At 66.1% G+C, this 25,563-nt stretch overlaps 3 protein-coding genes across 14 annotated transcripts; 2 read left to right on the forward strand and 1 right to left on the reverse strand.

The window, feature by feature from the left end:
• Positions 1 to 1,173: 1,173 nt before the first annotated feature.
• On the forward strand, positions 1,174 to 6,209 carry GTF2H4 (general transcription factor IIH subunit 4). Of its 7 annotated transcripts, none has more exons than XM_084890706.1 (15): positions 1,181 to 1,398; positions 1,969 to 2,111; positions 2,321 to 2,425; positions 2,751 to 2,882; positions 3,095 to 3,191; positions 3,273 to 3,361; positions 3,558 to 3,669; positions 3,762 to 3,830; positions 4,026 to 4,109; positions 4,307 to 4,439; positions 4,618 to 4,748; positions 5,290 to 5,337; positions 5,475 to 5,553; positions 5,885 to 6,094; positions 6,141 to 6,209. In XM_084890706.1, the coding sequence occupies exons 2-14, from the start codon at positions 1,972 to 1,974 to the stop codon at positions 6,055 to 6,057; spliced, it is 1,392 nt and encodes a 463-aa protein (XP_084746832.1). In that variant the 5' UTR covers positions 1,181 to 1,398; positions 1,969 to 1,971; the 3' UTR covers positions 6,058 to 6,094; positions 6,141 to 6,209. The 7 variants fall into 7 exon arrangements, with proteins under 7 accessions (XP_084746834.1, XP_084746832.1, XP_084746833.1 ...); XM_084890707.1 differs by having other exon boundaries at positions 5,885 to 6,065; positions 6,134 to 6,209; XM_084890708.1 differs by having other exon boundaries at positions 1,174 to 1,398; positions 2,751 to 2,878; positions 5,885 to 6,209.
• Positions 6,200 to 16,850, forward strand: VARS2 (valyl-tRNA synthetase 2, mitochondrial). 3 transcript variants are annotated; one of them, XM_084890702.1, is made up of 30 exons: positions 6,200 to 6,392; positions 6,732 to 6,945; positions 7,058 to 7,139; positions 7,246 to 7,346; positions 7,578 to 7,699; positions 7,790 to 7,856; positions 7,940 to 8,037; positions 8,794 to 8,875; positions 9,019 to 9,138; positions 9,467 to 9,578; positions 10,030 to 10,118; positions 11,476 to 11,566; positions 11,731 to 11,858; positions 11,948 to 12,051; positions 12,212 to 12,293; positions 12,465 to 12,541; positions 12,623 to 12,701; positions 12,913 to 13,018; positions 13,125 to 13,195; positions 13,297 to 13,422; positions 13,598 to 13,702; positions 13,819 to 13,887; positions 14,008 to 14,086; positions 14,190 to 14,317; positions 14,419 to 14,571; positions 15,123 to 15,329; positions 15,848 to 15,959; positions 16,070 to 16,245; positions 16,369 to 16,497; positions 16,580 to 16,850. In XM_084890702.1, the coding sequence occupies exons 1-30, from the start codon at positions 6,286 to 6,288 to the stop codon at positions 16,673 to 16,675; spliced, it is 3,312 nt and encodes a 1,103-aa protein (XP_084746828.1). In that variant the 5' UTR covers positions 6,200 to 6,285; the 3' UTR covers positions 16,676 to 16,850. The 3 variants fall into 3 exon arrangements, with proteins under 3 accessions (XP_084746828.1, XP_084746829.1, XP_084746830.1); XM_084890703.1 differs by lacking the exon at positions 6,200 to 6,392 and adding an exon at positions 6,432 to 6,569; XM_084890704.1 differs by lacking the exons at positions 6,200 to 6,392; positions 7,578 to 7,699 and having other exon boundaries at positions 6,807 to 6,945.
• Positions 16,851 to 19,823: 2,973 nt separating this feature from the next.
• Positions 19,824 to 24,381, reverse strand: SFTA2 (surfactant associated 2). 4 transcript variants are annotated; one of them, XR_014795602.1, is made up of 5 exons: positions 24,270 to 24,381; positions 23,795 to 23,900; positions 20,667 to 20,764; positions 20,106 to 20,194; positions 19,959 to 20,003 (listed from the first exon to the last, which is right to left on the reverse strand). XR_014795602.1 is itself a non-coding variant. In XM_084890810.1 (3 exons), exons 1-3 carry the CDS (start codon positions 20,436 to 20,438, stop codon positions 19,920 to 19,922), a joined length of 234 nt encoding a protein of 77 aa, XP_084746936.1. In that variant the 5' UTR covers positions 20,439 to 20,562; the 3' UTR covers positions 19,824 to 19,919. The 4 variants fall into 4 exon arrangements, 1 of the variants encoding a protein (XP_084746936.1); XR_014795603.1 differs by lacking the exon at positions 24,270 to 24,381 and having other exon boundaries at positions 23,795 to 23,939; XR_014795604.1 differs by lacking the exons at positions 23,795 to 23,900; positions 24,270 to 24,381 and adding an exon at positions 21,286 to 21,661.
• Between the last annotated feature and the right edge of the window lie 1,182 nt (positions 24,382 to 25,563).

A 25,563-nucleotide genomic window follows, 5' to 3' on the forward strand; every position in this document is an offset into this window, starting at 1 on the left:
ACATTGACTGCAAGGCCAAATTGCTTCAGAAAGAAGACACTGCTCTGCGTTTGGTGGGATCAGGAAGGTGTGGTGCATTATGAACTTCTAAAACAGGTGAAACCGTTAATACTGATCGCTACCAACAACAAATAATCAATTTGAACCACACTTAGATCGTGAAACGACCAGATTGTGCCAGAATACACGGCAAAGTAATTTTGCTTCATGATGACGCACCATCACACACTTCAAAACCAGTTAAAGACACGTGAAAAGATCTTGCCTGGGAAGTATTAACCCACCCGCCATGTTCACCAGACCTTGCTCCTTCAGATGACCACTTGTTCTGATAGATGGCACATGCACTTTCTGAGCAGCACTTCAAAACGTATGAAGAAGTGGAAAATTCGGTCTCTGAATGGTTTGCCTCAAAACAAGAAGTTCTTTGGGGACGGTATCCACAAATGACCTGAAAGATGGGGAAATGTGTAGTTAGTGATGGACCTTACTTTGAATAAAGCACTTCTGATGTTTCTCTTGAAATTATCGTGTTCTCTTTGATCACAAAATCCGCATTTGTAACCAGTACACCTAGCAGATCTCACCTGACTTGGGCCCTGCAGTCTGTAAAACGGGAATAATAAAACTGGCCTTACAGGAATTTAGGGACGTATGTAGCTTTCATTTCCTGAATTAGGTTCATAAGTCAGATCAGAGCGAGCAATTGAGTTAAACACTGTATTTTACTAGGCTCTTCTAACTTCAGGAGGAGGGGGCGGGGCACGGTGCACATGGCCATTAAGATTATTCCTTAAGGTGCCCAGTAAGCGCATTGGATCGTGTTAACAACTCCCAACTCGCGCAAACGCTCTGGAGAACGCAGTATCCCAATTTTACCTGGAGCAACCAAGTCCACGGAACCCAGATTCCTGGTTTTTTAAACTAAGTGCCTCACCACCGAGCTGTCTCCGCGCCTCCGCCGGGAAGTCCTCCGGCCTGCCTCCCCTTCCGGTGGGTTAGACCAGCCGAGGGGCGGCGAGAGCGGAGTGCGACGCGGAACCAAATGTCCCGGGCTCGGGTGTCCCGGGCTCTCTTTACTTGCTGTTTCCCCGCGGTGCCTTTTGGGAGTTGTAGTCAGACGCGCTTCAGCTAGTTTGTTGGATGGACAAAGGAAAAACTACAAATCCCAGTATGCCCTGCGGCGGGCGAGTGCAGCGCCTGCTCTTATCCTCCCCACTTTCCCACTCTTTCCCTTCTCTTCTAAATCCTCCACTCGGGACCCCTGTCTGTGAAATCCTTCGTCGCTCTCCTTACCCCTTTCTCTAATTTTTAACCGTCCTCCCCCCTATTTCCTGGAGCCAATGCGAGACATTGACTCCGATTAAGCGACGTTCACGAGTTGGGGTCGACCGAGCGGTAAGGGGCCGGGAGCGGGGATGGCGGAGTGCAGGAGCGGCGAGTGGAGGGAGGAGTAGGAGAAAAGCAGGAAGTTAGACGGGACGTTGTGGATCAGGTTGAGTTGGGTGAGTAGTCTTGGGGGAAGGAAAAGGAAAGAGGTAGGATTGGATTTGGGAGACAGGGAGGGGAGAGGTAGCGTATTGCCTGCCCAGCAAGAGACGTGGGGCCGAGAAATACCGGAAGATGCGAAGGTCTGATAGATGTGGAGCTTATGGCTCCTCTGACCAGGAGAGGTCACTGCTCAGTAAAGAGGAGACAGATTACCGAAGTACAAAGTTATTTTGAAAATAGGGGACAATTAACAGTTTTGTTGCCTGGAAATTGAGAGAAGACTGGAGTTGAGGCCAGAGTGGGGAGAGGAGGCAGGAGAGGAAGAAGTTTGGGAGAAACAAGAGATGAATAGCATGGAAAGGGAAACCGGAGAAAAGATGGGTCACGGTGGGGCCAGTGGATCTGGGACCTGAATGAGAAAGGAGAGGGTGACGTGGCACCACTGCGGGTTGCGTTTCTAACACTTGCATCTCTCAGGTGATGGAGAGCACCCCGTCGCGGGGTGGACTGAACCGAGCACACCTGCAGTGCAGGAATCTGCAGGAGTTCCTCGGGGGCCTGAGCCCTGGGGTGCTGGACCGACTGTACGGGCACCCTGCCACCTGTCTGGCTGTCTTCAGGTGAGGAGGCCCTCCATGACAGGACATGTGGGAGATGAAATGGGCCTGCAGACTGGGTGAGTCTGGGTAGAAGCATGATGCTAAGGGGCTTGGAGACTGAAGCGTGTTAGTCAGAACAGATGGTGTTTGTGGGCAGCGAACCGGGCAGGTTGTGGGGGGAGGGCTGAGATGCAGGTGCTGACATTACGCTTTGTCTCTGCCCCTTGCAGGGAGCTCCCGTCCTTGGCTAAGAACTGGGTGATGCGGATGCTGTTTTTGGAGCAGCCTCTGCCACAGGCCGCGGTGGCCCTGTGGGTGAAGAAGGAATTCAGCAAGTGAGTCTGCTGTGTTCTCAACAGCCACATTCCCAGACTGCTGTTCCTGGGAACGTTTTCAGGAAATGTTAACGGCACAGCCCGAGCTTGTGAGAAATAAGGCTGGGAAGCTCGGCATGCTGTATTCCTCGGGGAGGGCGGGCTGTGCTGTCCATAGCGAGGCTCTGGTAAGGGCTGCGGTGCGGACATTTGCCTGAAGAAGGCTCTGATTTCACGCAGAAACAGCTCCATGGATCACCAGTTCAGAAAAGGTAGGGAAGGAGGCCATCCTGGGCCTCCTGTTTTTGTTCTCCAGACACCCCCTCACTCTCTGTTTCTGTGTCAGAGCTCAGGAGGAGAGTACAGGGCTGCTGAGCGGCCTCCGGATCTGGCACACGCAGCTGCTTCCTGGTGGTCTCCAGGGCCTCATCCTGAACCCCGTCTTCCGCCAGAACCTCCGCATTGCCCTTCTGGGTGGGTATGTCCTTCCTGATCTTCCTGGCAGGGCCAGGGACTCAGCTGGTGGAGGCAGAGCTCCTGAGGGAGTCCCTTAGGAACGAGTGGGATGGACGTGGCTGCGCAGTGTGGGAAGCCCTCCCCTCATGGCCCATGGGGACGAGGGTGGAAGGAGGGCGGGCGTGGCCATGGAACACAGGCAGGGCTCCTTACGCTTGGCCTATCTGGGCACAGGGGCAAGGCCTGGTCTGATGACACAAGTCAGCTGGGACCAGACAAGCACGCCCGGGATGTCCCCTCGCTGGATAAGTATGCCGAGGAGCGCTGGGAGGTGAGGCCTCGGGACACTGGGTGCCTCTGCTTGTGCTCCTGCTTCCCCAGCCCTAGAGCCATCTGCTCTCGCATCCCTCAGGTGGTCCTTCACTTCATGGTGGGCTCCCCGAGCGCGGCCGTCAGCCAGGACCTGGCTCAGCTCCTCAGCCAGGCGGGGCTGATGAAGAGGTGAGGAAGCCACACGAACACCTGCCTGCTGCACCTGCCTTCTGAACCGAGCGTCCGGGGCTAGGAGTGGAGGGCTTGGCTGAGGGAGAGTGAGCGGAGGGCGGCCGGAGATAAAGCAGAAGCCGGGAGAGGATGGGGTTTGGGGGGTGGATGGCCTCTTCCACTGCCTCTCCCACCGTCCCTCTCCCGTCCCCAGTGCTGAGCCTGGAGAGCCGCCCTGCATCACCTCTGCTGGCTTCCAGTTCCTCTTGCTGGACACGCCCGCCCAGCTCTGGTACTTCATGCTGCAGTACCTGCAGACAGCCCAGGTGAGGGCGCTCTTCCCGAGGCCCCTCCAAGGCTGCTGCCAGCAGCCTGCTCCCTGACCCTCCTCTCCTTGTCTCTGCCCACCCCTCCTTAGAGTCGGGGCATGGACCTGGTGGAGATCCTCTCCTTCCTCTTCCAGCTCAGCTTCTCTACTCTGGGCAAGGTACGCAGGGGCTGGAGCTGGGGGGCTGGAGGGGAGCTGAAGGGGTGAGGTGGGAAGGGGAAGTGCGGCCGTGCGGCTATGGAGTGGAAGGTGAGAAGGAACATAGCTCGGCCGGAGGTGGGAGGAGAGCGAGTGGGCGGGCGTGGCGGGGGGATGGGAGGTGTCTCGGACCCCAGCTGGCTACCTCTTCCCCAGGATTACTCTGTGGAGGGCATGAGTGACTCTCTGTTGAACTTCCTGCAGCACCTGCGTGAGTTTGGGCTTGTTTTCCAGAGGAAGGTATGCGCACCCACACTCAGCTGCCGGGGAGAGGGGGTCCATGCTGCCGTGGCCTTCGGGAGGCAGCAGGAAGCGGTCCCAGGATGCTGGGGCCCCTTGGGAGAGGAGTTGGGGTGGGGCTCTGTGCACTGGGCGGGCTCGGTGTCTCGGAAGGAAGGCATGACAGCTGCGGGCTCTGCCTTGCCCCCCCTTCCCAGAGGAAGTCGCGGCGGTACTACCCCACGCGCCTGGCCATCAACCTCTCAGCCGGTGTTTCTGGGGCCGGGGGCACTGCACACCAGCCAGGCTTCATCGTCGTGGAAACCAATTACCGGTTGTACGCCTACACAGGTGAGGCCCTGGGAGAGCAGGTGGGATGGGAGTGGGGAGGGAAGGGGCTGGAGGAAGTGTCTTTTTTTCAGTTTACCTGACACTGTACAGTTTCCCGACACTTCGGATTACACATGAGGCGGGGGAGGGAGCTGGGTGTGGGGCGGCCCCCTCATCCTCTCTTCCTGTCCCCGGGCAGAGTCGGAGCTGCAGATTGCCCTCATTGCCCTCTTCTCTGAGATGCTCTATCGCTTCCCCAACATGGTGGTGGCTCAGGTCACCCGGGAGAGCGTGCAGCAGGCCATCGCCAGCGGCATTACAGCCCAGCAGGTAGCCCCCCTCGGGGTGCGGCGGGAGACGCGGTGCACCATTGCAGCAGGTGGTGTGACGAGCTGCCGAGCACAGAGCAGGCAGTGAGGAGCAGCGCGGCTCTAGGAGGGAGAGGCTGCAGGGAGGAGGCTAGCTCTGATGTGTCTTGGCACCACTGCTTCTAGCTGCATGCGCAGGCGCGGTGCTTCCTTTCGGGCTCAGTCTCCTTACGTGGGAAACGGGAACCATGAGTTTTCACTCGCTGGGTTGAAGGGAGGATTCAGTGAGGAGCAGCAGTAAAACGTTGAGCTCAGAGCTGCCACACAGTAAGTTCTGCTATTGTAAGGGAAAACGAAATAAGACTGTGCAAAGGGTGATGGGATGGCAGACATGATGGTGGGAACAGCAGCTTGGGACAACAGTGAGCAGGCCATGGGCTGCTGACGCATGTGGCTAAGCTTGTAAACAGAAGGTGATGTTCCAGTGACTTTGGGTGATGGCCGAGGTAGTGTTCCTGCCCTCTTATTCAAGCCCTTGATTTCATTCTTCTCTGTTGTTTTAGATCATTCATTTCCTAAGGACAAGGGCCCACCCAGTGATGCTTAAACAGGTACAGACAGGTACCACGCTGCCGGCGGCTGACAGCCCTGGCGCTGGTGGTGAAGCGCTGGAAGGTCTGGGGGTGCGTGGAGGGCTGGTCCTCTGGAGCAGGGTTCCGGAGTCTTACGGCCATCCCCTGGCCCGCAGACTCCTGTGCTGCCGCCCACCATCACAGACCAGATTCGGCTGTGGGAGCTGGAGAGGGACAGACTCCGCTTCACCGAGGGTGAGTGGCTTTGCTGGTTGATTCTCAGCCATTGGCCAGAGGAAGGACAGTTCCATCTTGATGAGCTGAAAAAGCTATTGATGCATTTTATTTTTTTGTCTTGCTGACAAGACACTTTATTTTCGGGTGAGTCTCAAATCTGTGCAATTTGGATTTAGAAGAGGGAAATTGGGAGGGTTATTAACCTCTCTGGTTGGGGAAGCATTATGGGTGTTCTTATTGTACTGTGTTGTCCTGATTATGGTTGAATGAGCCATGGGAGAGACGTGGAGGGCGAGATGGAGATGGTGGTGGCCTGTGCCGGGGCTCACCCTCGCCGCCTCTCCCGCAGGCGTCCTGTATAACCAGTTCCTGTCGCAAGTGGACTTTGAGCTGCTGCTGGCCCACGCGCGGGAGCTGGGCGTGCTGGTGTTCGAGAACGCGGCCAAGCGGCTCATGGTGGTGACGCCTGCGGGGCACGGCGACGTCAAGCGCTTTTGGAAGCGGCAGAAGCACAGCTCCTGAGCGCGGCGTGGCGCCGGGAGCACCGGGAGCACCGGGAGCCCCGGGAGCCCCGGGAGCCCCGGGAGCCCCGGGAGCCCCGGGAGCCCCGGGACTTGGGGGCGGGTGTGCACGTCGGACGCTGCCGCTCAATAAAGTGGAGTGCTTGCTCCTCGGCTCGGCCCCTCCCTCTCCGCCGTCCCCCGCGCGCCCATTGGCTGGGAGGGGTGGGCGGGGCCTCGACTGCCGCGCATGCGCCCGCCGAGCCCCGCCCCCTGCGCCGCGGGTCCGGTTCCGGTAGCTCAGTCCTCCGCGTCGCCGCTGCGGGGCGCCCTGGGGTGGCGGTGCGCGCCCGCCGGGTGAGCGCGTGGGGCGGCCTCCGGGCTGGGACGCGCGGGGCCGGGACGCGCGGGCGGCGCTGGGCAGCCGGGGTCGTGGTGACTGGCCGGACCCTTGCTGGCTCTCGGCGCGCCGGTGTCGGCCGTCTCCCCGAGCCCTTCACCTTCCCGCGTGTCAGCGGTCACCCCTCTTCGCACGTGCGTAGGTTGGGGCCAGAAACTGACCCTCGCCCCGGAGGGCCCCTCGTGGCTCCGGCCTGGTGCCCAGGGCGGGTGGATGCGGTGACCGCGGTGCGAGGAGGAGGCGGGAGTAAAGCGTGACCTGAGGGGTGTGACCCGCCCGCACCGTGTCCTCCCCAGGCGCCTGTCCGAGCCTCCGATGCCGCATTGGCCTCTGGCCTCTTTCCGGCCATGGGGGCTGAGGCCCTCACGGGGCCTCCCCAGGTCCCATCCCCTTTCTACCCAGTCGGAGCCCTCTGGGCCCCCCACCTCCCGGAGGAACCGCGAGGCCAGGCAGCAGCGCCTGCGAGAGAAGCAGGCGGCGCTGGAGGCCGGGCTAGCCGGGGAGAGCCAGGTGGGTGGCACCGCTTGTCGGGGTCCCTGGGAAGACGGGAGGGGCTGGGGAGACGACCCGGTGCCTGGGCTACACTGGGAGCTGCAGCCCCTCCCGCCGGCCCCTCCCCCAGCCCCCCGCAGAATCCAGTAAGGCCTGGACTCCCAAAGAAGTCGTGCTGTATGAGATCCCCACGGAACCCGGTGAGAAGAAAGGTAACAGCCGCTCTCTCCCGTGGTCGCCCGTGGGGCTGCAGCCCGAGCGGCCGAGTGAGGAGCTCTGCCTGCCCCACTGATGGCTCCCATCTGCCCGCCTCCACAGACATCTCCCAGCCGCTGCCTGCTGCTTACAGCCCCCGCTACGTGGAGGCGGCCTGGTACCCTTGGTGGGTGCGAGAGGGCTTCTTCAAGCCCGAGTATCAGGTCTGTCCTGGCGGGGAGTGGGCCCCAGGGCAGTGCCCGTGAGGTGGGCGGGCTGAGTCCCCCACAGCCAGTCACTGGAGAGCTTGTCCCCTGCTCCAGGTCCCCTCACCTCCTCTGGGCAGGTCCCCCTCCCTGTAACTTGCAGGACCCTTCCTTCCCGCCAGTCCTTACGCCTTGGAGACAGCAGAGGGAGCTGTTCACCCCTCTCTCGCCCTTTGCCTTGGCTCCTAGACCAGGCTGCCCCAGAGCACCGGGGAAACCTTCTCCATGTGCTTGCCCCCCCCCAACGTCACCGGGTCCCTGCACGTGGGGCACGCGCTGACCGTGGCCATCCAGGACGCTCTTGTGCGCTGGTGAGGGGAGGGGGCCCTGGAGTTTGGGGGGAGGGGGCGGAGGATGGGTGTGTAAGCTCAGGGCTTCACGTGTGCGTGCTCCTGTTGCAGGCACCGGATGCGTGGGGATTGCGTGCTGTGGGTCCCTGGCTCAGATCATGCAGGGATTGCTACCCAGGTATGTCTTTTGCCAGTTTCCTTTTCTCGGGTGCAAGAGAGCTCTCCCCCGAAGCCCCGGCTCACCGGCTGCCTCACTCCTAGGCTGTGGTGGAGAAGCAGCTGTGGAAGGAGCAGGGGGTGAGCAGACACGAGCTGGGCCGGGAAGACTTCCTCCGCGAGGTGTGGAAGTGGAAGGAGGAGTGAGTGCGGCGTGGGCGAGGAGGTCATGGGGTGGGACCTCCTTCCCAGCCTCCCAGCTTGTGGTTGCTCTTCCCATCCCCCACTTCCCTAACTTCCAGAGACTTGAGTGCTGGAGCCACTTAGCGTTGGTGGGGTCTCCAGGCCGTGTGTGTGTCTGTGTGTCTGTGTGTGACACAGTGAGGTGTGTTTATTGTTGTACGTGTATGTGTGTGCACTTACACTCGCCCCCTGGCCCCATTTTCCTGCCTAGATTTTATCCTCCTCCTCACCCACGGCCACCTGCCCTCTGCCGAGCCTGCCCTGGTTTCCCCGGTCAGCAGCCCATGCCAGCTCCTCTGCAAAGCTGCTCTGCGTTTCCCGAGTCGGCCGCCCTGTTACTATAGAACTTCATGCTTTTACAGTATATATAATGTTATTAATTCAGAAAGGAAGAGAGAGAGAGGTAAAAGCATAAATGAAGAGAGAGAACTATTGATCGGCTGCCTCTTGCACACCCCACCCTGAGGATCCAGCCTGCAACCGTGGCATGTGCCCTGACTGAGGATCGAACCAGGACCTCCTGGTTCATAGGTCAGCGCTCAACACTGAGCCTCGCCGGGGGCTCTGCTCTTTTCAGTGTTCTAGAAGGCTCCATGCTGTACATTAGCTTCCGGAGGCTGGGCCATGCTCCCTCCGCCAGCCCCCAGTGCGGCTGCGTGTCCCTGGCCTGGCCTTGGTGCTGGGACACGCTTGCTGACAGACCTCTCTGGGCACAGGAAAGGGGGCGAGATCTGCAGGCAGCTCCGAGCTCTGGGGGCCTCCCTGGACTGGGACCGGGAGTGCTTCACTATGGACGCAGTGAGTGCCCGCCAGGCCCTGTGGGCCGGAGGGGCTTAGAGAGCGCGATGGGCGGGTGCGGAGTGTCGGCAGCGGCGGGAGTGCCGGCCCTGACCGGGGCGGGCTGAGAAGGGCTGCTGGGTGTGGACGCTCGGTCATCCTAGGGCTCCTCGGTGGCTGTGACGGAAGCGTTTGTGCGACTCCACAAGGCAGGGCTGTTGTACCGCAGCCGGCAGCTGGTCAACTGGTCGTGCGCTCTGAGGTCGGCCATCTCGGATGTTGAGGTGAGGCGGGGAAGAGGCGGCTGCGGAGCGCGTGGCGGGTGGGAGCCGGAGGCTGGAGCCAGGCTGCCCGGCTCGTCCAAGTCCCCGCCACCGCGCTGAGCCTCGGCTTTCGCAGTCTGACCATGAGGGCTGATGGGGAGCCCTGGGTGCTGTGAGGGCGTGGGGAGGCCTCCTGGGAGGGTCAGCCCAGCCCCTGTGTGGCTGTGCCCTGTGCACTGCAGCTGCCCTGTGCAGCGGCCCCTCCCCCTGGGCTTCAGCAGGTGTGCTGCAGGGGCTGGGCGGCCGGGGTGTGGGCCTTGCCCTCAGACCTGCTTCGTCCACCCTCTAGGTGGAGCTCCGGTCCCTGCCTGGCCCCACTGAGCTCCGGCTGCCCGGCTGCCCCACGCCTGTGACTTTCGGCCTCCTCGTCTCGGTGGCCTTCCCCGTGGATGGAGAGCCTGGTGAGGCCACCACTCACCCCTGTTCCCTGTTTCTCGAGCCCACGAGGCTGGGGAGCGGGGCAGACCTGGCAGCGTTTGTGTTCCCTGGGCAGTCAGCCTGCTCCTGGGCCCCGGGCTCAGAGTGACTGCAGGAGCCGTCCGGGCAGACGGGTCCGCTCTGGAGTGGGTGTGGGCAGGCGGTGCCCTGGGTTCCAGGCGGGGCTGCTAGATGAGCTGCAGTGTCAGGGTGCTGGTGGTGGGAGGCGCAGCATTTGTGATTGGGGCCCGACCGCCCCGGTCCCTGGCCCCGGGCCTTCCCAATGCCAGGCACCAGCCTCTGTCCCAGCTCCTAGGCCTGGTCCTCTTGTCTCCTATTTCAGTCCCTCCCTCTCCCAGTCCCCCTGCCTTTAGCTGTGTCTGGGGTGAGGGTGAGAACGACCTCTAGCTGGATGTGCTTGAACTTTACCCCCAGACGCAGAGGTCGTGGTAGGGACCACGAGACCAGAGACATTGCCGGGAGACGTGGCAGTGGCTGTTCATCCCGATGATGCCCGATACACAGTAATGCCTGCCCCACCATCCTGCCACGGCTCCCCCCTCCCTCCCCACGGCTCCCCCCCTCCCTCCCCACGGCTCCCTCTCCCTCCCCACGGCTCCCCCCCTCCCTCCCCACGGCTCCCCCCTCCCTCCCCACGGCTCCCCCCCTCCCTCCCCACGGCTCCCCCCTCCCTCCCCACGGCTCCCCCCCTCCCTCCCCACGGCTCCCCCCTCCCTCCCCACGGCTCCCCCCCTCCCTCCCCACGGCTCCCCCCCTCCCTCCCCCCGGCTCCCCCCCTCCCTCCCCCGGGCTCCCCCCTCCCTCCCCCGGCTCCCCCCTCCCTCCCCCCGGCTCCCCCCCTCCCTCCCACGGCTCCCCCCTCCCTCCCCACGGCTCCCCCCCTCCCTCCCCCCGGCTCCCCCCTCCCTCCCCACGGCTCCCCCCCTCCTCCCCACGGCTCCCCCCCTCCCTCCCCCCGGCTCCCCCCCTCCCTCCCCCGGGCTCCCCCCTCCCTCCCCCCGGCTCCCCCTCCCTCCCCCGGCTCCCCCCTCCCTCCCCACGGCTCCCCCCCTCCCTCCCCCCGGCTCCCCCCTCCCTCCCCCGGCTCCCCCCTCCCTCCCCACGGCTCCCTCTCCCTCCCCACGGCTCCCCCCTCCCTCCCCCCGGCTCCCCCCTCCCTCCCCCCGGCTCCCCCCTCCCTCCCCCCGGCTCCCCCCTCCTCCCCACGGCTCCCCCCTCCCTCCCCACGGCTCCCCCTCCCTCCCCACGGCTCCCCCCTCCCTCCCCACGGCTCCCCCCCTCCCTCCCCACGGCTCCCCCCCTCCCTCCCCCCGGCTCCCCCTCCCTCCCCACGGCTCCCCCCTCCCTCCCCACGGCTCCCCCTCCCTCCCCACGGCTCCCCCCTCCCTCCCCACGGCTCCCCCCTCCCTCCCCACCCCCCCTCCCTCCCCACGGCTCCCTCTCCCTCCCCACGGCTCCCCCCTCCCTCCCCACGGCTCCCCCCCTCCCCACGGCTCCCCCCTCCCTCTCCACGGCTCCCTCCCCCCCCCCCCCCCCCGGTGGCTCCTGCTCTCTAGCTTCCCTCTCCCTCCCCTCAGCCCTCCAGGGGTCCTGAGGCTGCCATTCTCGTGTCACACTTCCTCTAGCTGGGGTTGACCAGGTTGGCAGGCCAGATCCTTGCTGCCGACCACGCGCCCACCTCCAGGCAGGGGGAGGAGCCAGAGGCGGTTGGCCCTCCGCGCAGAGCCTCCAGTGGTCACCCCAGCCCCTGAGGAAACGATGGCTGCCCTCTGGCTCTTCACTTGGCTCCCTCTGTCCTCGGGCCCCGCCTGCCCAGGCCTTTCTGCCCACAGGGCCGCCCTTGCCCTCTCCCTCCCGCAGCACCTGCACGGGCGGCACCTCCGTCACCCCCTGACAGGGCGGCGCCTGCCCCTGGTCGCAGACTCTGCTGTGCAGCCGCACGTGGGCACGGGTGAGTGCGTGGTGCCGTGGGGAAGGGGGAGGCCATGCGGGATGGGGCGGGAGGAGGGGGAGCGGGACCGCATGGAGTGGTCTGGGTGGGGGGTAGCAGGAGGAGGGAGGGCCGGGAGGCACGGGCCATGAGGAGCCTACACTGTCGGCCTCCGTGCTCCCCAGGGGCAGTGAAGGTGACTCCAGCGCACAGCCCTGCGGACGCCGAGCTGGGGGCCCGCCACGGCCTGCGCCCCCTGAGCGTCATTGCGGAGGACGGGACCATGGCCCCCGCCTGTGGGGACTGGCTGCAGGTGGGACCGGCCTACTGTCCCCACCCTGTGGGGGGCGCCCCGTTCTCCTTCCTGTGGAGGCCTTGAAGCTTTATACTGCGCCTTCCCAGGGGCTGCACCGCTTCGTGGCCCGGGAGAAGATCCTGTCCGCGCTGAGGGAGCGGGGCCTGCTCCGGGGCCTCCAGAGCCACCCCATGGTGCTGCCCCTTTGCAGGTGACACCCCTGGCGGGCTCCGCGGGCTCCGGGGCGGGGGAGGGGGCCCGGGCTCCCGGGCAGGATTGCAGGCGCCTCATGTCACTGGCACCGTGTCCTCAGGGCGCGGAGCCCAGGGGAGAGGCGGGGCTGGGCCAGGGCTCAGCCATCTCCCTTCCAGCCGCTCCGGGGACGTGGTGGAGTACCTGCTGAAGAGCCAGTGGTTCGTCCGCTGCCGGGAGATGGCGGAGCGCGCGGCGCAGGTGAGGCAGGGCCCGGGGTGCGGTGAGGACGCTGGGGGCAGGGCGGCGGCGTGGCCCAGCGGGCGGCTCGTGTCCTCCCTCGAGCCCAGGACCTTCCGGGAGGCTCGGGGGTCCTTTGAGCTCGAGAAGCAGAGGGCGGGAGGGAGCGAGCACTGGCAGTGTCTCCCGCAGGCTGTGGCGTCGGGGGCCCTGGAGCTGAGCCCCTCCTTCCACGAGAAGACCTGGCGGCTCTGGTTCTCCCGCACTGAGTAAGAGGGCTGTGGGGCGGGCGGGCGGGGAGGGGTGGCGCTGCGCCCGCTGAGAAGCCACTCTGCTCTGGCTCTGCGCAGGGACTGGTGCGTCTCCCGGCAGCTGTGGTGGGGCCATCGGATTCCAGCCTACCTGCTCGTGGGGGAGCCCGGGACGGTGGTAGGAGGCGGAGCCGGCGGGCGGAGCGGGCAGATGGGGCTTAGCCTGGAGGTGCAGGCCTGTGGGGGCTCAGGCCATCTCGCCGTGGTCCAGCCTCAGGTCCTGTGACCTCCCTGCGCTGGCTCTGGCCTTCCTCTCCCTGCGGAGGCCCTGGGAGACCCAGAGATGGGCTTCCCGCCTGCGGCGGCTCCTCACGCACCTCCTTCTGCAGGGCCACGGGGAGGACTGCTGGGTGGTCGGGCGGACGGAGGCTGAGGCCAGGGAGGCGGCCGCAGAGCTGTCAGGGAGGCCAGGCGCCGAGCTGACCCTGGAGCGCGGTGAGGGCCAGGCCTGCAGGGGGTGGGGAGGGGAAGCTGGCGGGGAGGGCAGGGCTGAGCGCACAGGCTGAGGCCTGGAAGCTGAGGTTCCGGTTCTGTTTCGCAGACCCCGATGTCCTGGACACGTGGTTCTCGTCAGCTCTTTTCCCCTTTTCTTCCCTGGGCTGGCCTCAGCAGGTGAGGTCCTGCAGCCGCAGAGGGAGGTGGAGGTGAAGGACCGTGTGGCCTGTCTCGAGGAGATGGCACCAGGGCCTCTTCCGCTTGTCTTTTCCTCCCAGACGCCAGACCTCGCTCGCTTCTACCCCCTGTCGCTGCTGGAGACGGGCAGTGACCTCCTGCTGTTCTGGGTGGGCCGCATGGTCATGTTGGGGACCCAGCTCACGGGGCAGCTCCCTTTCAGCAAGGTAACGCCCTGTCGTGCCCTGTCCCTCGGTAGCTCATGTCCCCAACCTTGTCCTCGCTCTAACCCCTGCCTTGGTGGTCTCCCCTCCCGAATCCCTCCCCACCTTCAACCCTAAAGCCCACGGGGCCCCGGGAAGGCTCTCCAGGCCGCCCTCCGCCCTCCGCCCTCTGCCCCAGGTGCTTCTGCACGCCATGGTCCGGGACAGGCAGGGCCGGAAGATGAGCAAGTCCCTGGGGAACGTGCTGGACCCACGCGACATCATCCGGGGGGCGGAGCTGCAGGTAGGATGAGAGCCGGGTAGGGCTGAGTTTGTGGGGGGAGGAGCCATCTGGGGGATCGGGGGACCCTTGTAGGAGTGGGTCTGGGACTGAGGCCAGCAGATACTCTCCTGTCCCAGGTGCTGCAGGAGAAGCTGAGGGATGGGAACTTGGACCCCAAAGAGCTGGCGATCGCGGCTGCCGCCCAGGTGTGTCCCCAGTGTCTGCCCCATCGGCCTCCAGCTCACAGCCACTGGCCTTCTCTGCGGCCCAGGCTCTGGCCCTGCAGCCTCATGGGCATCTGCCACCCCTCCTCCCTCTGGTTGCAGAGAAAGGACTTTCCTCACGGGATCCCCGAGTGCGGGACAGACGCCCTGCGCTTCGCTCTGTGCTCCCATGGGGCCCTGGGTAAGCCGGGCAAGGCGTTGGGGTCTCGAAGAGGGGCTGACAGGGCTGAGGGCGCCCCGTGCCAGCGCGGCCCGCCTGCATGTGCTCCCCTCTCTCCTCCCAGCGGGGGACCTGCACCTGTCTGTCTCTGAGGTCCTGAGCTCCCGCCACTTCTGCAACAAGGTCTGGAACGCCCTGCGCTTTATCTTGGGCGTCCTAGGGGAGAACTTCACGCCGCAGCCCGTGGAGGAGGTAAGGGAGAGCCTGGCGGTGGGGCTGTCTGTCTGCTGTCTGGGGAAAGGGAGGGGCGTGGGAATCGAGCCCCCTGTGACCTGCAGCCCCTTCACCTGCAGCTGAGCCCCGCGTCCCCCATGGACGCCTGGATCCTGAGCCGCCTGGCCCGCACCGCCCGGGAGTGCGAGCGCGGCTTCCTGGCCCGGGAGCTGCCGCTCGCCACCCACGCCCTGCACCACTTCTGGCTCCACAGCCTCTGTGCCGTCTACCTGGTGAGGACGACGAGCCGGGAGCCTGACTCCCCGGGGCTGCCGAGCCTGCCCTGCCCGTCGCCTGGGCGGGGGCGCGGGGCGGCGGGAGGCGGGGGCTTCTGAAGCGGTCCGACAGGCAGGCCCCAGGTGGAGGGAGCTTCTCCCTCAGCCTGACTCGGGTCAGGCCGGGCAGCTGGCGCTGGCACTGGCGCTGGCGCTGGGCTGGCCGGGCGGGAGCGCCGTGGGGTGCACCGGTCTCCCAGCCGATGCCGCGGGAGGGCCGGCGCGGGCTCCCCAGGCGGCGGCTGTGGAAATGGCCACTGCTTGTCCCCGGGGTGCCGTAGCTCAGGACCGCTGTCCGGGATGCTGCTTCTCGGTCTTCTAAAAACTGTCCCCTCGATGAGCAGAACACAATACTTTTCTTTCCGAATTACATCACCTCCCTGCAGTTCGGTTACCCGCCTACCTCTGAGAGTCCTGCCTGGGGCTCCCCTCCTTACGGGACAGCCAGTGCTGGCCCGGTCCTGCTGTGGCCCGGTCCTGCTGTGGCGTGACGCAGGCTTCCTCCGCAGGAGGCCCTGAAGCCCGGGCTCTCGCACGGCCCCCGCCCGCCCGCGCCGCCCCAGGTGCTGCTCTGCTGTGCGGATGTCGGTCTCCGCCTGCTGGCCCCCTTCATGCCCTTCCTGGCGGAGGAGCTCTGGCAGAGGCTGCCCCCCGGGCCGGGCGGCCCCCGCGCCCCCAGCATCTCTGTTGCCCCCTATCCCAGTGCCCTGAGCCTGGTGAGTCACACATCCCTGGGTGCCTGTGGGCGGGGTCTTCCGAAAGGCGTAGTGTGGGTCACTAGCAGCTGGCACTTCCCTGTGGGGCTTGGGGGTTCTGCAGTGGGGGCCCTGTTAGCACCGTGCCTCAGTTTCCCTGTCGGTAAGCAGGACGGCAGCAGGCAGGGCCGTGCTGTGATGAGAGTGGATGGCCCGGAGGGCTCGGGCTCTGCAGTTCTAAGCTTCAGTAACCTGCGAAGGATGAATGCCACAAACGTACCCAAAACCATTTGCAAGCTGAACTGAGTTTTTAAATGATGTGTTTTGTGAGTTAAGTGGTTTTGTGTTTTAAATGTCTTATTTTTGGTTGTTTGGTGTCGTCAGAGCAACTGACAGACATCAGCCTCTGGTGGGTGCATCCCTGTGGCAGTGCAGAGGCGCAGGCAGGCGGGCGGGTGGGCAGAGGAGAGCCAGGAGCGCTGGCAGGTCCGGGAGCCGCTACCAGAGCCCGCAGCCGCCTCTACCTCCTCCGCCTGCAGGAGCACTGGCACCGCCCCGAGCTGGAGCGGCGCTTTTCCCGGGTCCAGGAGGCCGTGCAGGCGCTGAGGGCTCTGCGGGCCACGTACCAGCTCACCAAGGCCCGGCCCCGAGGTGAGGCGCGCCTGGCTCCAGTGCCTGGGGAGAAGCAGCACACCGGCAGGGCGGGGGCGGTCGGGCAGGGCGGTCGGGCAGGCCTTGACCCTGACCGGCCCTTTCCCCAGTCCTGCTGCAGAGCTCGGAGCCCGGAGAGCGGGCTGTCTTCGAGGCCTTCCTGGAGCCGCTGGGCACCCTGGGCCGCTGCGGGGCTGTGGGTCTCTTGCCCGCGGGTGCCCCCGCCCCCTCCGGCTGGGCCCAGGCCCCGCTCGGCGGGGGCGCCCAGGTCCACATGGAGCTGCAGGTGCCAGAGGGGCTGGGAGCTGGGCGGGCCCGAGGGGTGCGGGGCCGTGGGCGCGGGGCTCTGAAGCGGGGAGGGTCTTCGTGTGGGAGGCGCGGGGCGGCCACGATGCCTGTCCTCCCGCAGGGGCTGGTGGACCCGCAGGCCCACCTGCCTCTGCTGGCCGCCCGGAGGCACAAGTTGCAGAAGCAGCTGGACGGCCTGGTGGCCCGGACCCCGTCAGAGGGAGAGGCTGAGGCGCGGCGGCAGCAGAGGGTGAGGCTGGGTGGCTGCCCAGGGAGCCCGCCCCCGAGGGAGGGGGGGCTCCTGCCGGCCCTTACTGCTTCTCGCCCTCCAGCTCTCTGCCCTCCACCTGGAACTGTCCAAACTGGACCAGGCGGCCTCTCACCTCCGGCAGCTGATGGCTGCGTCTCCCAGCCCCAGGGACCCGTGAGCCTCGGCTGGCGCTCCGCCCGCAGACCTGCCTGTGGAGACAGACAGGCGGGGCCTCGGAAACACGGGTGCCCCTCGCTCGCCTCCCGGGAGCCGGCCCGTGCTCCTGCCCGCTCCCGTGCGCCCGGAGGCTCTGGCACGGGGAGGGGAGGTGCAGATAAACTCTCTCAAATGCGTCTGCGTGGTTCTTTGTCCTCCTCCCCCCAGTGCTGACTCCCGCCTTCCCCCATTCCCGAGATTCTTGCCTGGAAAGGAGGCTGCCTGTGCCTCGGGCTCAGCCGCTGTGGGAGTGGGTTGGGGGGCTGTGGGAGTGGGTGGGGGCCGTGGGAGTGGGTGGGGGCTGTGGGAGTGGGTTGGGGGGCCGTGGGAGTGGGTGGGGAGGCCGTGGGAGTGGGTGGGGAGGCCGTGGGAGTGGGTGGGGGGCCGTGGGAGTGGGTGGGGGGCTGTGGGAGTGGGTGGGAAGGCCGTGGGAGTGGGTGGGGGGCCGTGGGAGTGGGTTGGGGGGCCGTGGGAGTGGGTGGGGAGGCCGTGGGAGTGGGTGGGGGCCGTGGGAGTGGGTGGGGAGGCCGTGGGAGTGGGTTGGGGGGCTGTGGGAGTGGGTGGGGGGTGTGGGAGTGGGTGGGGGGTGTGGGAGTGGGTGGGGGGTGTGGGAGTGGGGGGGGCGGCCTCGCTGGAGGAAGGCGGGGCTTTGTCGTGGCTGGCACAGTGACCCAAATCACCTATGCCCGGCTTGCTCTGGGCCTGCCCTCCGCACGCCTTGCTCCTCTGGGCGGGGCTGAGACAGGCCGGAGGGGCCGCTGGGAGGGCTCCCCAGCGGCTGTCCTGTCCCAGTGGCATTCAGGCCTGGCCCTTCCGGCCCCTGCCATGGTGGCCGCTGGCAGCTGGGCCGCCTGGTGCTGCTGCACCGAGACCTCACGGCGGGCGTTCTCCATTTCTGAGACGAAATGCGCGCAGAGAATAAGCAGCTTGTGTAGCTGTCGCCCGGGGTTTAGCCCAGTGACTGACGTGCGCGGCTTTCCGGGCTGTAACCGAGCTTCACGCACTTCCAACCAGATGACGTCTGCCGGCCCTCCAGCACACCCACAGCCGCCGGAGCGCGGCAGCGGGCCCCGCTCACGGTCTGCAGCACCCGCTGGGTCCTGGGCCTGTCCGGACCCTTGGGTTCATCGGTGAATGCAAGAAGCCAAGGTCTCTGCCCGGTAGTGCTTTGGTCCTAGCAGGGAGAGTCGGAAATAACCGGTGTACATGCGCAGTGTGGAGCGTGCCCGAAGGCACGAGGGCGGGGGGCCCGTGGGCCTGGTGGGGGACAGCGGGGGTGGTGATGGACGGTCAGGTGACGAGGACTCCGGGCGGACGGCCGGGAGCGGCTCGGGGCCGAGTCAGGGCGGAGCGGCGGGAGCGGGGAGGCTCAGGAGGGTTGTTTAGGGTGTGCTGCCCAAAGTGGGCCATTTGGCTGTCGAAAGTAATATTAAAAGTTCAACATTCAGTTCCGACTTCAAGGACCTGACAGCCGCACGTGGCTGGTGGCTCCCACGCCGCTCGGCGGCTCCCAAGCATTTCCGTCATCTCGGCAAGCCCTGTTGCCAGTGCCGGCCAGGCCCTTGCTGGCCATCGTAAGGGCTGTTGCCCTCCCTCGGAAGCAGCCAGATGGTGCCAGGAAGCTGCCCGCTTCCCGCGGACACCCAGTCGGGCCCTAACCGCGGCCGTGGCTAGCGGCGATGGCTGGGTCTGGCCAGGTGCGCGCTGAGGTTCACACGGCTCCAAACGGAGGCGCGTGCGTATCAGAGCTGGCCACCGCGGTCTGACGGACCCCACAGCACTGCACCGCTCTGTCTTAGAGAAGAGAATCTGGAGTCACAGCCAGTCACCTCAGGCCCTGAGGTCTAAGAACCAGGCTCTGCAGCAGTCAGTCTGCTCCTCCAGACATTTGGGGATCCAGATGTCCAGTCCCCCAGCTTGTTTGGGCCGGCAGAGGGGTCACTTGTGCAGGCAGGCTGGGGCAAGTCCTGACATGGGGGCCCTTCGGGGCCCTCGGCCGCCTCTCTGGGCTAACTCCCAGCGCAGGTGCCGAGGGAATGGGGGATTTTGAGCTTGCTTTTCCTCTCCCACTTCCTGTGCCCCCCTCGTGTCAGGGAGCCCCTCCCCCGAGCAGCCGGCTCTCGTTGCCCAGGCGGTGGCCGTGCCGGTGGGCGCACAGGGGCGGTGGGCCTGTGGAGAGCAGGCAGCCATCATATCCACACCCAGGCCGTCAGGTCTGGGCGGCGTGCTCACAGTGTGCGACGGTGCTGACAAGTCAAGACCGTCTTCTGTGGGCCCAAGGGTCCCGGGTCCATCTCCATCTGATCAGTCGAGTACCGTGGTTGCAGGCTCCTTCCCGGCCCAGGCCCTGGTTGGACGCATGCAGGAGGCAACCAATCGATGTGTTTCTCTCACATCGATATTTCCGTCTTTCCCTCTCTTTTACTCTAAAAATTAATGGAAAAATATCCTTGGGTGAGGATTAAAAAATAAGTCAAGACGGTCTCAAGTGGGGAGTCAGATGAGGAAACTGATGGGACGGCTTTCCACCCAGATAACACCCTCCCGCCGGGCCCTTCCTGGAGGCACGGGGCCTGTGCCCAGTGGCTGGCCGTGGGTCCTCGGCATCCCGCCGAAGCAGTGCTAGTTCCATTGTGCAGGCTGCATGCGGTGAGAAACCCCCAGGACTCAGTGTGGGTCTGTGTGGCTGCCCCCCACCCCCTTCCCGGGCCAGCGGCCACCCTGTCATCAGTGGAACCCGGGCCTCGCACTGAGCCGCCTCCCCACCCTCACCGGATTGGCCTGTGTGGATCCCTGCGTCGGGACGGTGCGGCTGCGGGCGCTGACCCGGGCGCAGCCTGGGACCAGACGGACTCCCAACGGACTCAGTGGCCCCCTCCTCCCGTGTTCTGTGACCTCACCGGAAGTGTGTGCTCCCTGAGGGTGTGCCCCGTTCACTCCTCCGATCCTTCTAGGCCCGTGACACGCCACCGTGGGAGCATGTCCTTCCTGGACCCCTGCTGCCCAGGGCCCGGGTCCTTTTCCTGCCGCCCTCACCTTAGAACCGCAGCCGCCCCGCAGCCCCCTCTACCAGAACCCGCAGCCCCTCTACCAGAACCCACAGCCGCCTTGTATCAGAACCCGCAGTCGGAATTCAGCATATTTACTGCCACACAGCAGGGGGCCTGCTAAAGTTTCCCCCCCCCCCCCAAGCCAGCTCCGACCGCTCAGCCTGGGCAGGTGACGTGGTGGGCTCCTGCCTGACGGGGGGCCATGCGGGTCCCTGGCGGGAGGCGGAGCAGGAGGCAGAGCTGCGGAGAGAAGGGTTAATGGCTCTCACCCAGTGCCAGGAGCCCAAACCCACTCGCACACACGGGTTCCACAGCCCCACCCCTCCCCTCCGGAAGAGCTACCTTCTGGAGCAGCTCCAGGAAGCCCGAGTCATAGGACGCATTTGCCAGAAAGGAATCCTTCAGCTTCAGCCGCAAAGCCAGGCCGGGCCCTGGGGACCCAGACACAGCTTAGGACCCAGCCCCGCCGAGGAGTGGGCCCCTGCTCCCTCTCCCCTCCGCACCAGCCCTTCCAGCCCCTCCGCGGCGGGTCTCCGGGGCTCAGCTCAGGACCCTGCCTCCGTCCTGCCGGCTCCCCTTCCCGGCCTCCTGCCTCGAGGACCCTGAGCCCTCACCTGCTCCTTGGGAGCTGCCCAGGAGGGCCAGGAGGAGGAAGAGGGGCAGCCTGGCCCCCATGGTGGCCCAGCTCTCCTCGGGCGGGTAGCAGAGGCGCCTGAGCCCGCTGGCCTGCGGGCCTGCCTCCTACAGCCTGTCCTTAGCACAGGCGTGTGTGTGTGTGTGTGTGTGTGTGGGTGTGTGTGTTAGGGGGGCGGGGACGACTGAGTCCGTGTGGAGGGGAGAGGTGGGTAACTGGATTGTCCGGTTCTCCCAACATGGTTCTGAGGACCCAGGAGAGCCACTCACTGGGCTGCTGGGGAGAGTGGGTGGTCCCTCCTCGGCCTCCTTCATGGATGCGGTCCTGCAGGTTGTCTGGGCCTCACCCAGCTGGGCCTCTCATCGCTCTGTAGGGATTAATTATTAACCACAATTAATTTTCACCATTCGGGCCACGAAGGGCTCAGGAATGTGGGGCCACAAGGGAGGGGTGGATTAGCCAAGTTTCTTCCCGACCAGGAACCCGCTCCGCAGCCAAGTCCCGGCCGGGCAGCTTCCTCTGGAGCCTCCGTCGCTCCAAACATCCCAGGACGCTCAGGTGGAGGCACGGCCTCACCAACACCCTCCCGCTTCCGTTGGGGCAGGACCCCGCGCCCCAGGCTCGGCGGGCACGCAGACTCCCGCAGATGTGGAGCGGGCTGGAGCCATCCACGCACCATCTTCCTTTAAAACCGGGAAGGGAGGTCGGAGGGGGCACATAGCTTACTCAGCCAACACAAGTCAGCAGCAGCGGGCTCAGAACTCACCCCTCATTCTGACTGACAAGATGGACACCCCAGTCTGTCTTCCTGTTTGCCTCTGTATGTGACACCTCCCCCACCCCCAAAACCAGAGGGCCCAGCACAGGAGACGGAGCAGAGAGAGGCACCTGCCCAGCAGCGGGACCCAGACGTGTGCACCCAGGAAGGCCAGCAGGCTCGGGGAGCGGCAGGCGCCCGGAGGGACGCAGGGGCGTCGTGTCTCGGTCCCAGCGGACATTCCCTGGCCGGCCCTGCAGGCCCTGGAACGGCGGGAGCCCTCTGGGGAGCGACGATCCTCTTGTGACAGACGTGCCGGCACAGCTGGGAGGCCGGAGCTGGCCCTGACCCTTGGCACCGTGGGGTCCTCCCTGCTGCTCTCCCCTGGGACGGGGCTGCTCTGGCTGCAGCCGGGTGCGGCAGGACTCCGGTGTCCACCCCCCTCCCAGGGTCTCCGGAGGGTCAGTGCGACCCCAGGCCAGGACGTCCTCACTCACCAGCTCCCAATCCCTGCTCCTCCCAGAGACCACGTGTCCTCCCCGACGGCAGCGCTCCCAGCGCAGCAGGCGGGGGCGGGGCACGCCCTCCCCAGGAGGGTCTGCGGCGCTGACTCAGGCTGGGGGGTAGGCGCCTGGTCTGGGAGGAGCCCGAGGGCCAGGTAGGGGAGTCCTCAGGCTTTTACTCATGCCCCCCCTCGCCCAGTGCTTCCTGGGATCAAGCTGGGATGGGTTAATCCTCTGGGGACAGCTTGGGGACCTCTCCCTGGGGACGGAGATCCTGGTGTTGATGGAGGTCCAGAGGCACAAACAGGTGCCAGGGCCTTTAAAAGCCGGGCCGTGGCCTGCGAAGGCACCAGGCTGCACCATGGACACCGCGAGGGTGCTGCTCCTGGGCCTGCAGGCCTTCGCCGCACTCAGTAAGCAGGCTCCAAAGTGGTGCCGGGTGCGGGGTGCGGGGAGCCGGGTGCCGGGTGCGGGGTGCGGGGAGCCGGGTGCCGAGGCGAAGACCCAGGGACGTCTCCTCTATCTCCTCTTCTCACTGATGCTGTTCTTTCCAACAGCTCAGCTGAACCCATGGAGGACCACAGCATCTGCAGGCCTCCCCGCTGTCTCTGACAGTCTCGCTCTCTCAGGGGATGTCCCAGAGGGCCTCCCCTCTGTCCCCGGGGGCCTCCCCTCTGTCCCCGGGGGCCTCCCCTCTGTCCCCGGGGCCTCCCCTCTGTCCCCGGGGGCCTCCCCTCTGTCCCCGGGGGGCCTCCCCTCTGTCCCCGGGGGCCTCCCCTCTGTCCCCGGGGGCCTCCCCTCTGTCTCTGGGGGCCTCCCCTCTGTCCCTGGGGGCCTCCCCTCTGTCCCTGGGGGCCTCCCCTCTGTCTCTGGGGGCCTCCCCTCTGTCCCCGGGGGCCTCCCCTCTGTCCCCGGGGGCCTCCCCTCTGTCCCTGGGGGCCTCCCCTCTGTCTCTGGGGGCCTCCCCTCTGTCCCCGGGGGCCTCCCCTCTGTCCCTGGGGGCCTCCCCTCTGTCCCTGGGGGCCTCCCCTCTGTCTCTGGGGGCCTCCCCTCTGTCTCTGGGGGTCTGCCTACTGTCCCTGGGGGCCTCCCTCTGTCTCTGGGGGCCTCCCCTCTGTCTCTGGGGGCCTCCCCTCTGTCTCTGGGGGCCTCCCCTCTGTCCCTGGGGGCCTCCCCTCTGTCTCTGGGGGCCTCCCCTCTGTCTCTGGGGGCCTCCCCTCTGTCCCTGGGGGCCTCCCCTCTGTCTCTGGGGGCCTCCCCTCTGTCTCTGGGGGCCTCCCCTCTGTCTCTGGGGTCTGCCTACTGTCCCTGAGGGCCTCCCTCTGTCTCTGGGGGCCTCCCCTCTGTCCCTGGGGGCCTCCCCTCTGTCTCTGGGGGCCTCCCCTCTGTCTCTGGGGGTCTGCCTACTGTCCCTGGGGGCCTCCCCTCTGTCCCTGGGGGCCTCCCCTCTGTCTCTGGGGGCCTCCCCTCTGTCCCTGGGGGCCTCCCCACGGTCCCTGGCGTTGTGTCTGCGACTGTCCCCACGGTGTCCGTGTCTTCAGCCTCTGGAAACCTCCCCAGTCACCCTCTGACTCCCGGCCCCGGCTGCGCGCTGCCAGGTGAGGCTCCTGCTCTCAGTCCCTCCGGCCGCGGGCGGGCTTCTCTGCGGCCTGTGAGCGCCGTGAGGGGGCCTCTGCTCTTCAGCTCCTCGCCTCCCCTGTGGTGACTGCCTTTTGTAGCCGCCAAGACAGCCGCCCGCCGACTGCCAGGCCATGAAAACATTCTCCACCATGTTCTCCCCGAAGCTTTGTTATTAGTTTCAAACTGAAGCCTGGGAGCCATCGCAGGTTAATTCCTGGGCATGGAGGGGCTCCAGTTCAAGTTTTCCCAGAACCATTGATCCCCCGGACCCTCGCCGCCCTCCGCTGCTGTGCAGGGCCTCTGGGGAGGCAGGTCTGTCTGCCAGACTCCACTGAGGCCCCTCCGCCCGCCCCGCCGAGGTTCTCTTCCCAAGAGGACGGGGACTCCACCCAGAGGAGTGGTCTTAGTCGCAGCGGGAGGCGGAATTGAGGCCCTCGGGCCTGGGTCCCTGACCGGCAAGGCTCTGCCCCTCAGGCCCCGCGCTTCCAGACTGGGCCATCGTGCTGATCACGCTCACCGTGGTGGCAGCCATCGGCAGCTCCCTGTACGGCGTCAAGAAGGTGAGGGACGCGGTGTCCGAACGCAGGGGCGGGGACCTGTGCCAGGTCCTGACAAGAGCAAGGCTTCGGAGAGAAGGGTGACGGCTGGCCGCACACAGGGAGGAGCGAGGAGGGAGGAGGGGAGAGGGGGAAGGGGGTGGGGGGAGGGGAGGGGAGGAGGGGGGAGTGGGGAGGGGGAGGGGGGGAGGAGAGGGGAGGGAGGGGGAGGGGGGAGGAGAGGGGAGGGAGGGGGAGGGAGGAGGAGAGGGGAGGGAGAGGGGGGAGGGGAGGGAAGGAGGGAGGGGAGGGGAAGGGAGGGAGGGGGAGGGAGGAGAAGAGGGGAGGGAGGGGGAGGGAGGGGGGAAGGGAAGGGAGGGGGAGGGAGGGGTGGGAGGGGGAGACAGGAGGAGCTGGGGAGGGGCCTCGGCTGACCCACCTACCCCCTCTCCTCACAGGCCTGCCAGTTCCGGAAGGAGATGAGTGTGGGGTGCGGCTGCGGCTCCGTGACCCCGTACGGCTGCCACCACGAGGTCACCGCCCAGCGCTTCTCCGTCAAGTGACGGGCTGGGCTGGCACCCCTCCCTTGGCCTTCCTCCTTGCTCTTGGAAACAGACCCGTAGGAGGACAGCCGGAAGCAGAAAGAGCCGGAGGAAGAGCCCTCGGAGCGGTGGGGGGCGGGGGCGGGAATAGACTCGGGTGGAGGCCGTGCAGGTGGACGGGGTCAGTGTGACGCTGTCCAGCGGAGAGGGGTGCATGTCACGCCTGTGTGTTCTCAATAAAGGACGTTGGGTAACAGGAAATCCTGTGAATGGCACCGAGCTTCCACGCCCCCGCCCGCCCCCACAGTGTTCTCCCCGAGGGTTCTCTCCGTGGCCTCACCGAGTCCTCCACCCCCTGCAGCTGAGCACCTCGCTGGGTCCCCAGCACAGAAGGGGCCCCTTCACATCTCCTTCCATACGGAGCACGGGCCCGGCTGTCCCAAGCCCCATCCTCCTCTCTGCGGCGAGGGCCCTCCCCTGTGATGACCCCGGACGTGGGGTGGGTGCTGAGGGTAGCTGCCCGCCCCCCCCCTCCCCCCCGGTCCCGGCCTGACATTTGCCCGAGTACGAGGGCTTTGCGCCAGGCAGCCCCAGCCACGTCCGGCTCCGCTGCTGCCAGCTTCGCCAGGCCCGAGGTGCGTCTGCTCATCTGTAACCGGGCCGCGTTGCTGCCTCACTCGGTGCACGGAGCGCGCTGGGCTGGCCGGGCTGCTTGGGACCGGCCCTCAGCCTGTAGCTCGGACACAGCCCTCCGTCCTGGTTCTTCTGCCCGGTGCCCGGTCCTCTGGGGAAGTTGTGGTTAAAAAGAGGGGGCGTTTATTTACACAACGAGCCCCCACCCCGCACTGCGGACAGACGGAGAGCTCCGTGTGGAGGGGCGGCGAGGAGGCCCGATGTCCCTGAGGGGCCCGGGGCGGTGCGGCGTGCCGGCGCCGAGGAGCCAGTCCTGGCCTGACGCCAGGGAGCCTCATTAATCTCCCATTGATCGCATTAATGAGCAATTGGCCTGCTCTCCCTCCCGCCCACTGCCGCCCTGCCCAGGCTGGGGACTGGTCACGCCTCGCGATGGGCGGCGTTCCCACGCTCGACCCTCGGCCCCGTCCTGGTCCTCCGCTCCGAGTGCCGTGCCCTCCGGCAAGGGCCGTGCTGCCGGCCTCGCTCCGGGCGGCCCCTGGCACCCACCCGTCCTGCTGTGAGCCAGGCCGAGC

This window comes from Pipistrellus hanaki, assembly GCF_964339955.1.
Source record: "Pipistrellus hanaki genome assembly, chromosome: 7".
Lineage (NCBI taxonomy): Eukaryota > Metazoa > Chordata > Mammalia > Chiroptera > Vespertilionidae > Pipistrellus > Pipistrellus hanaki.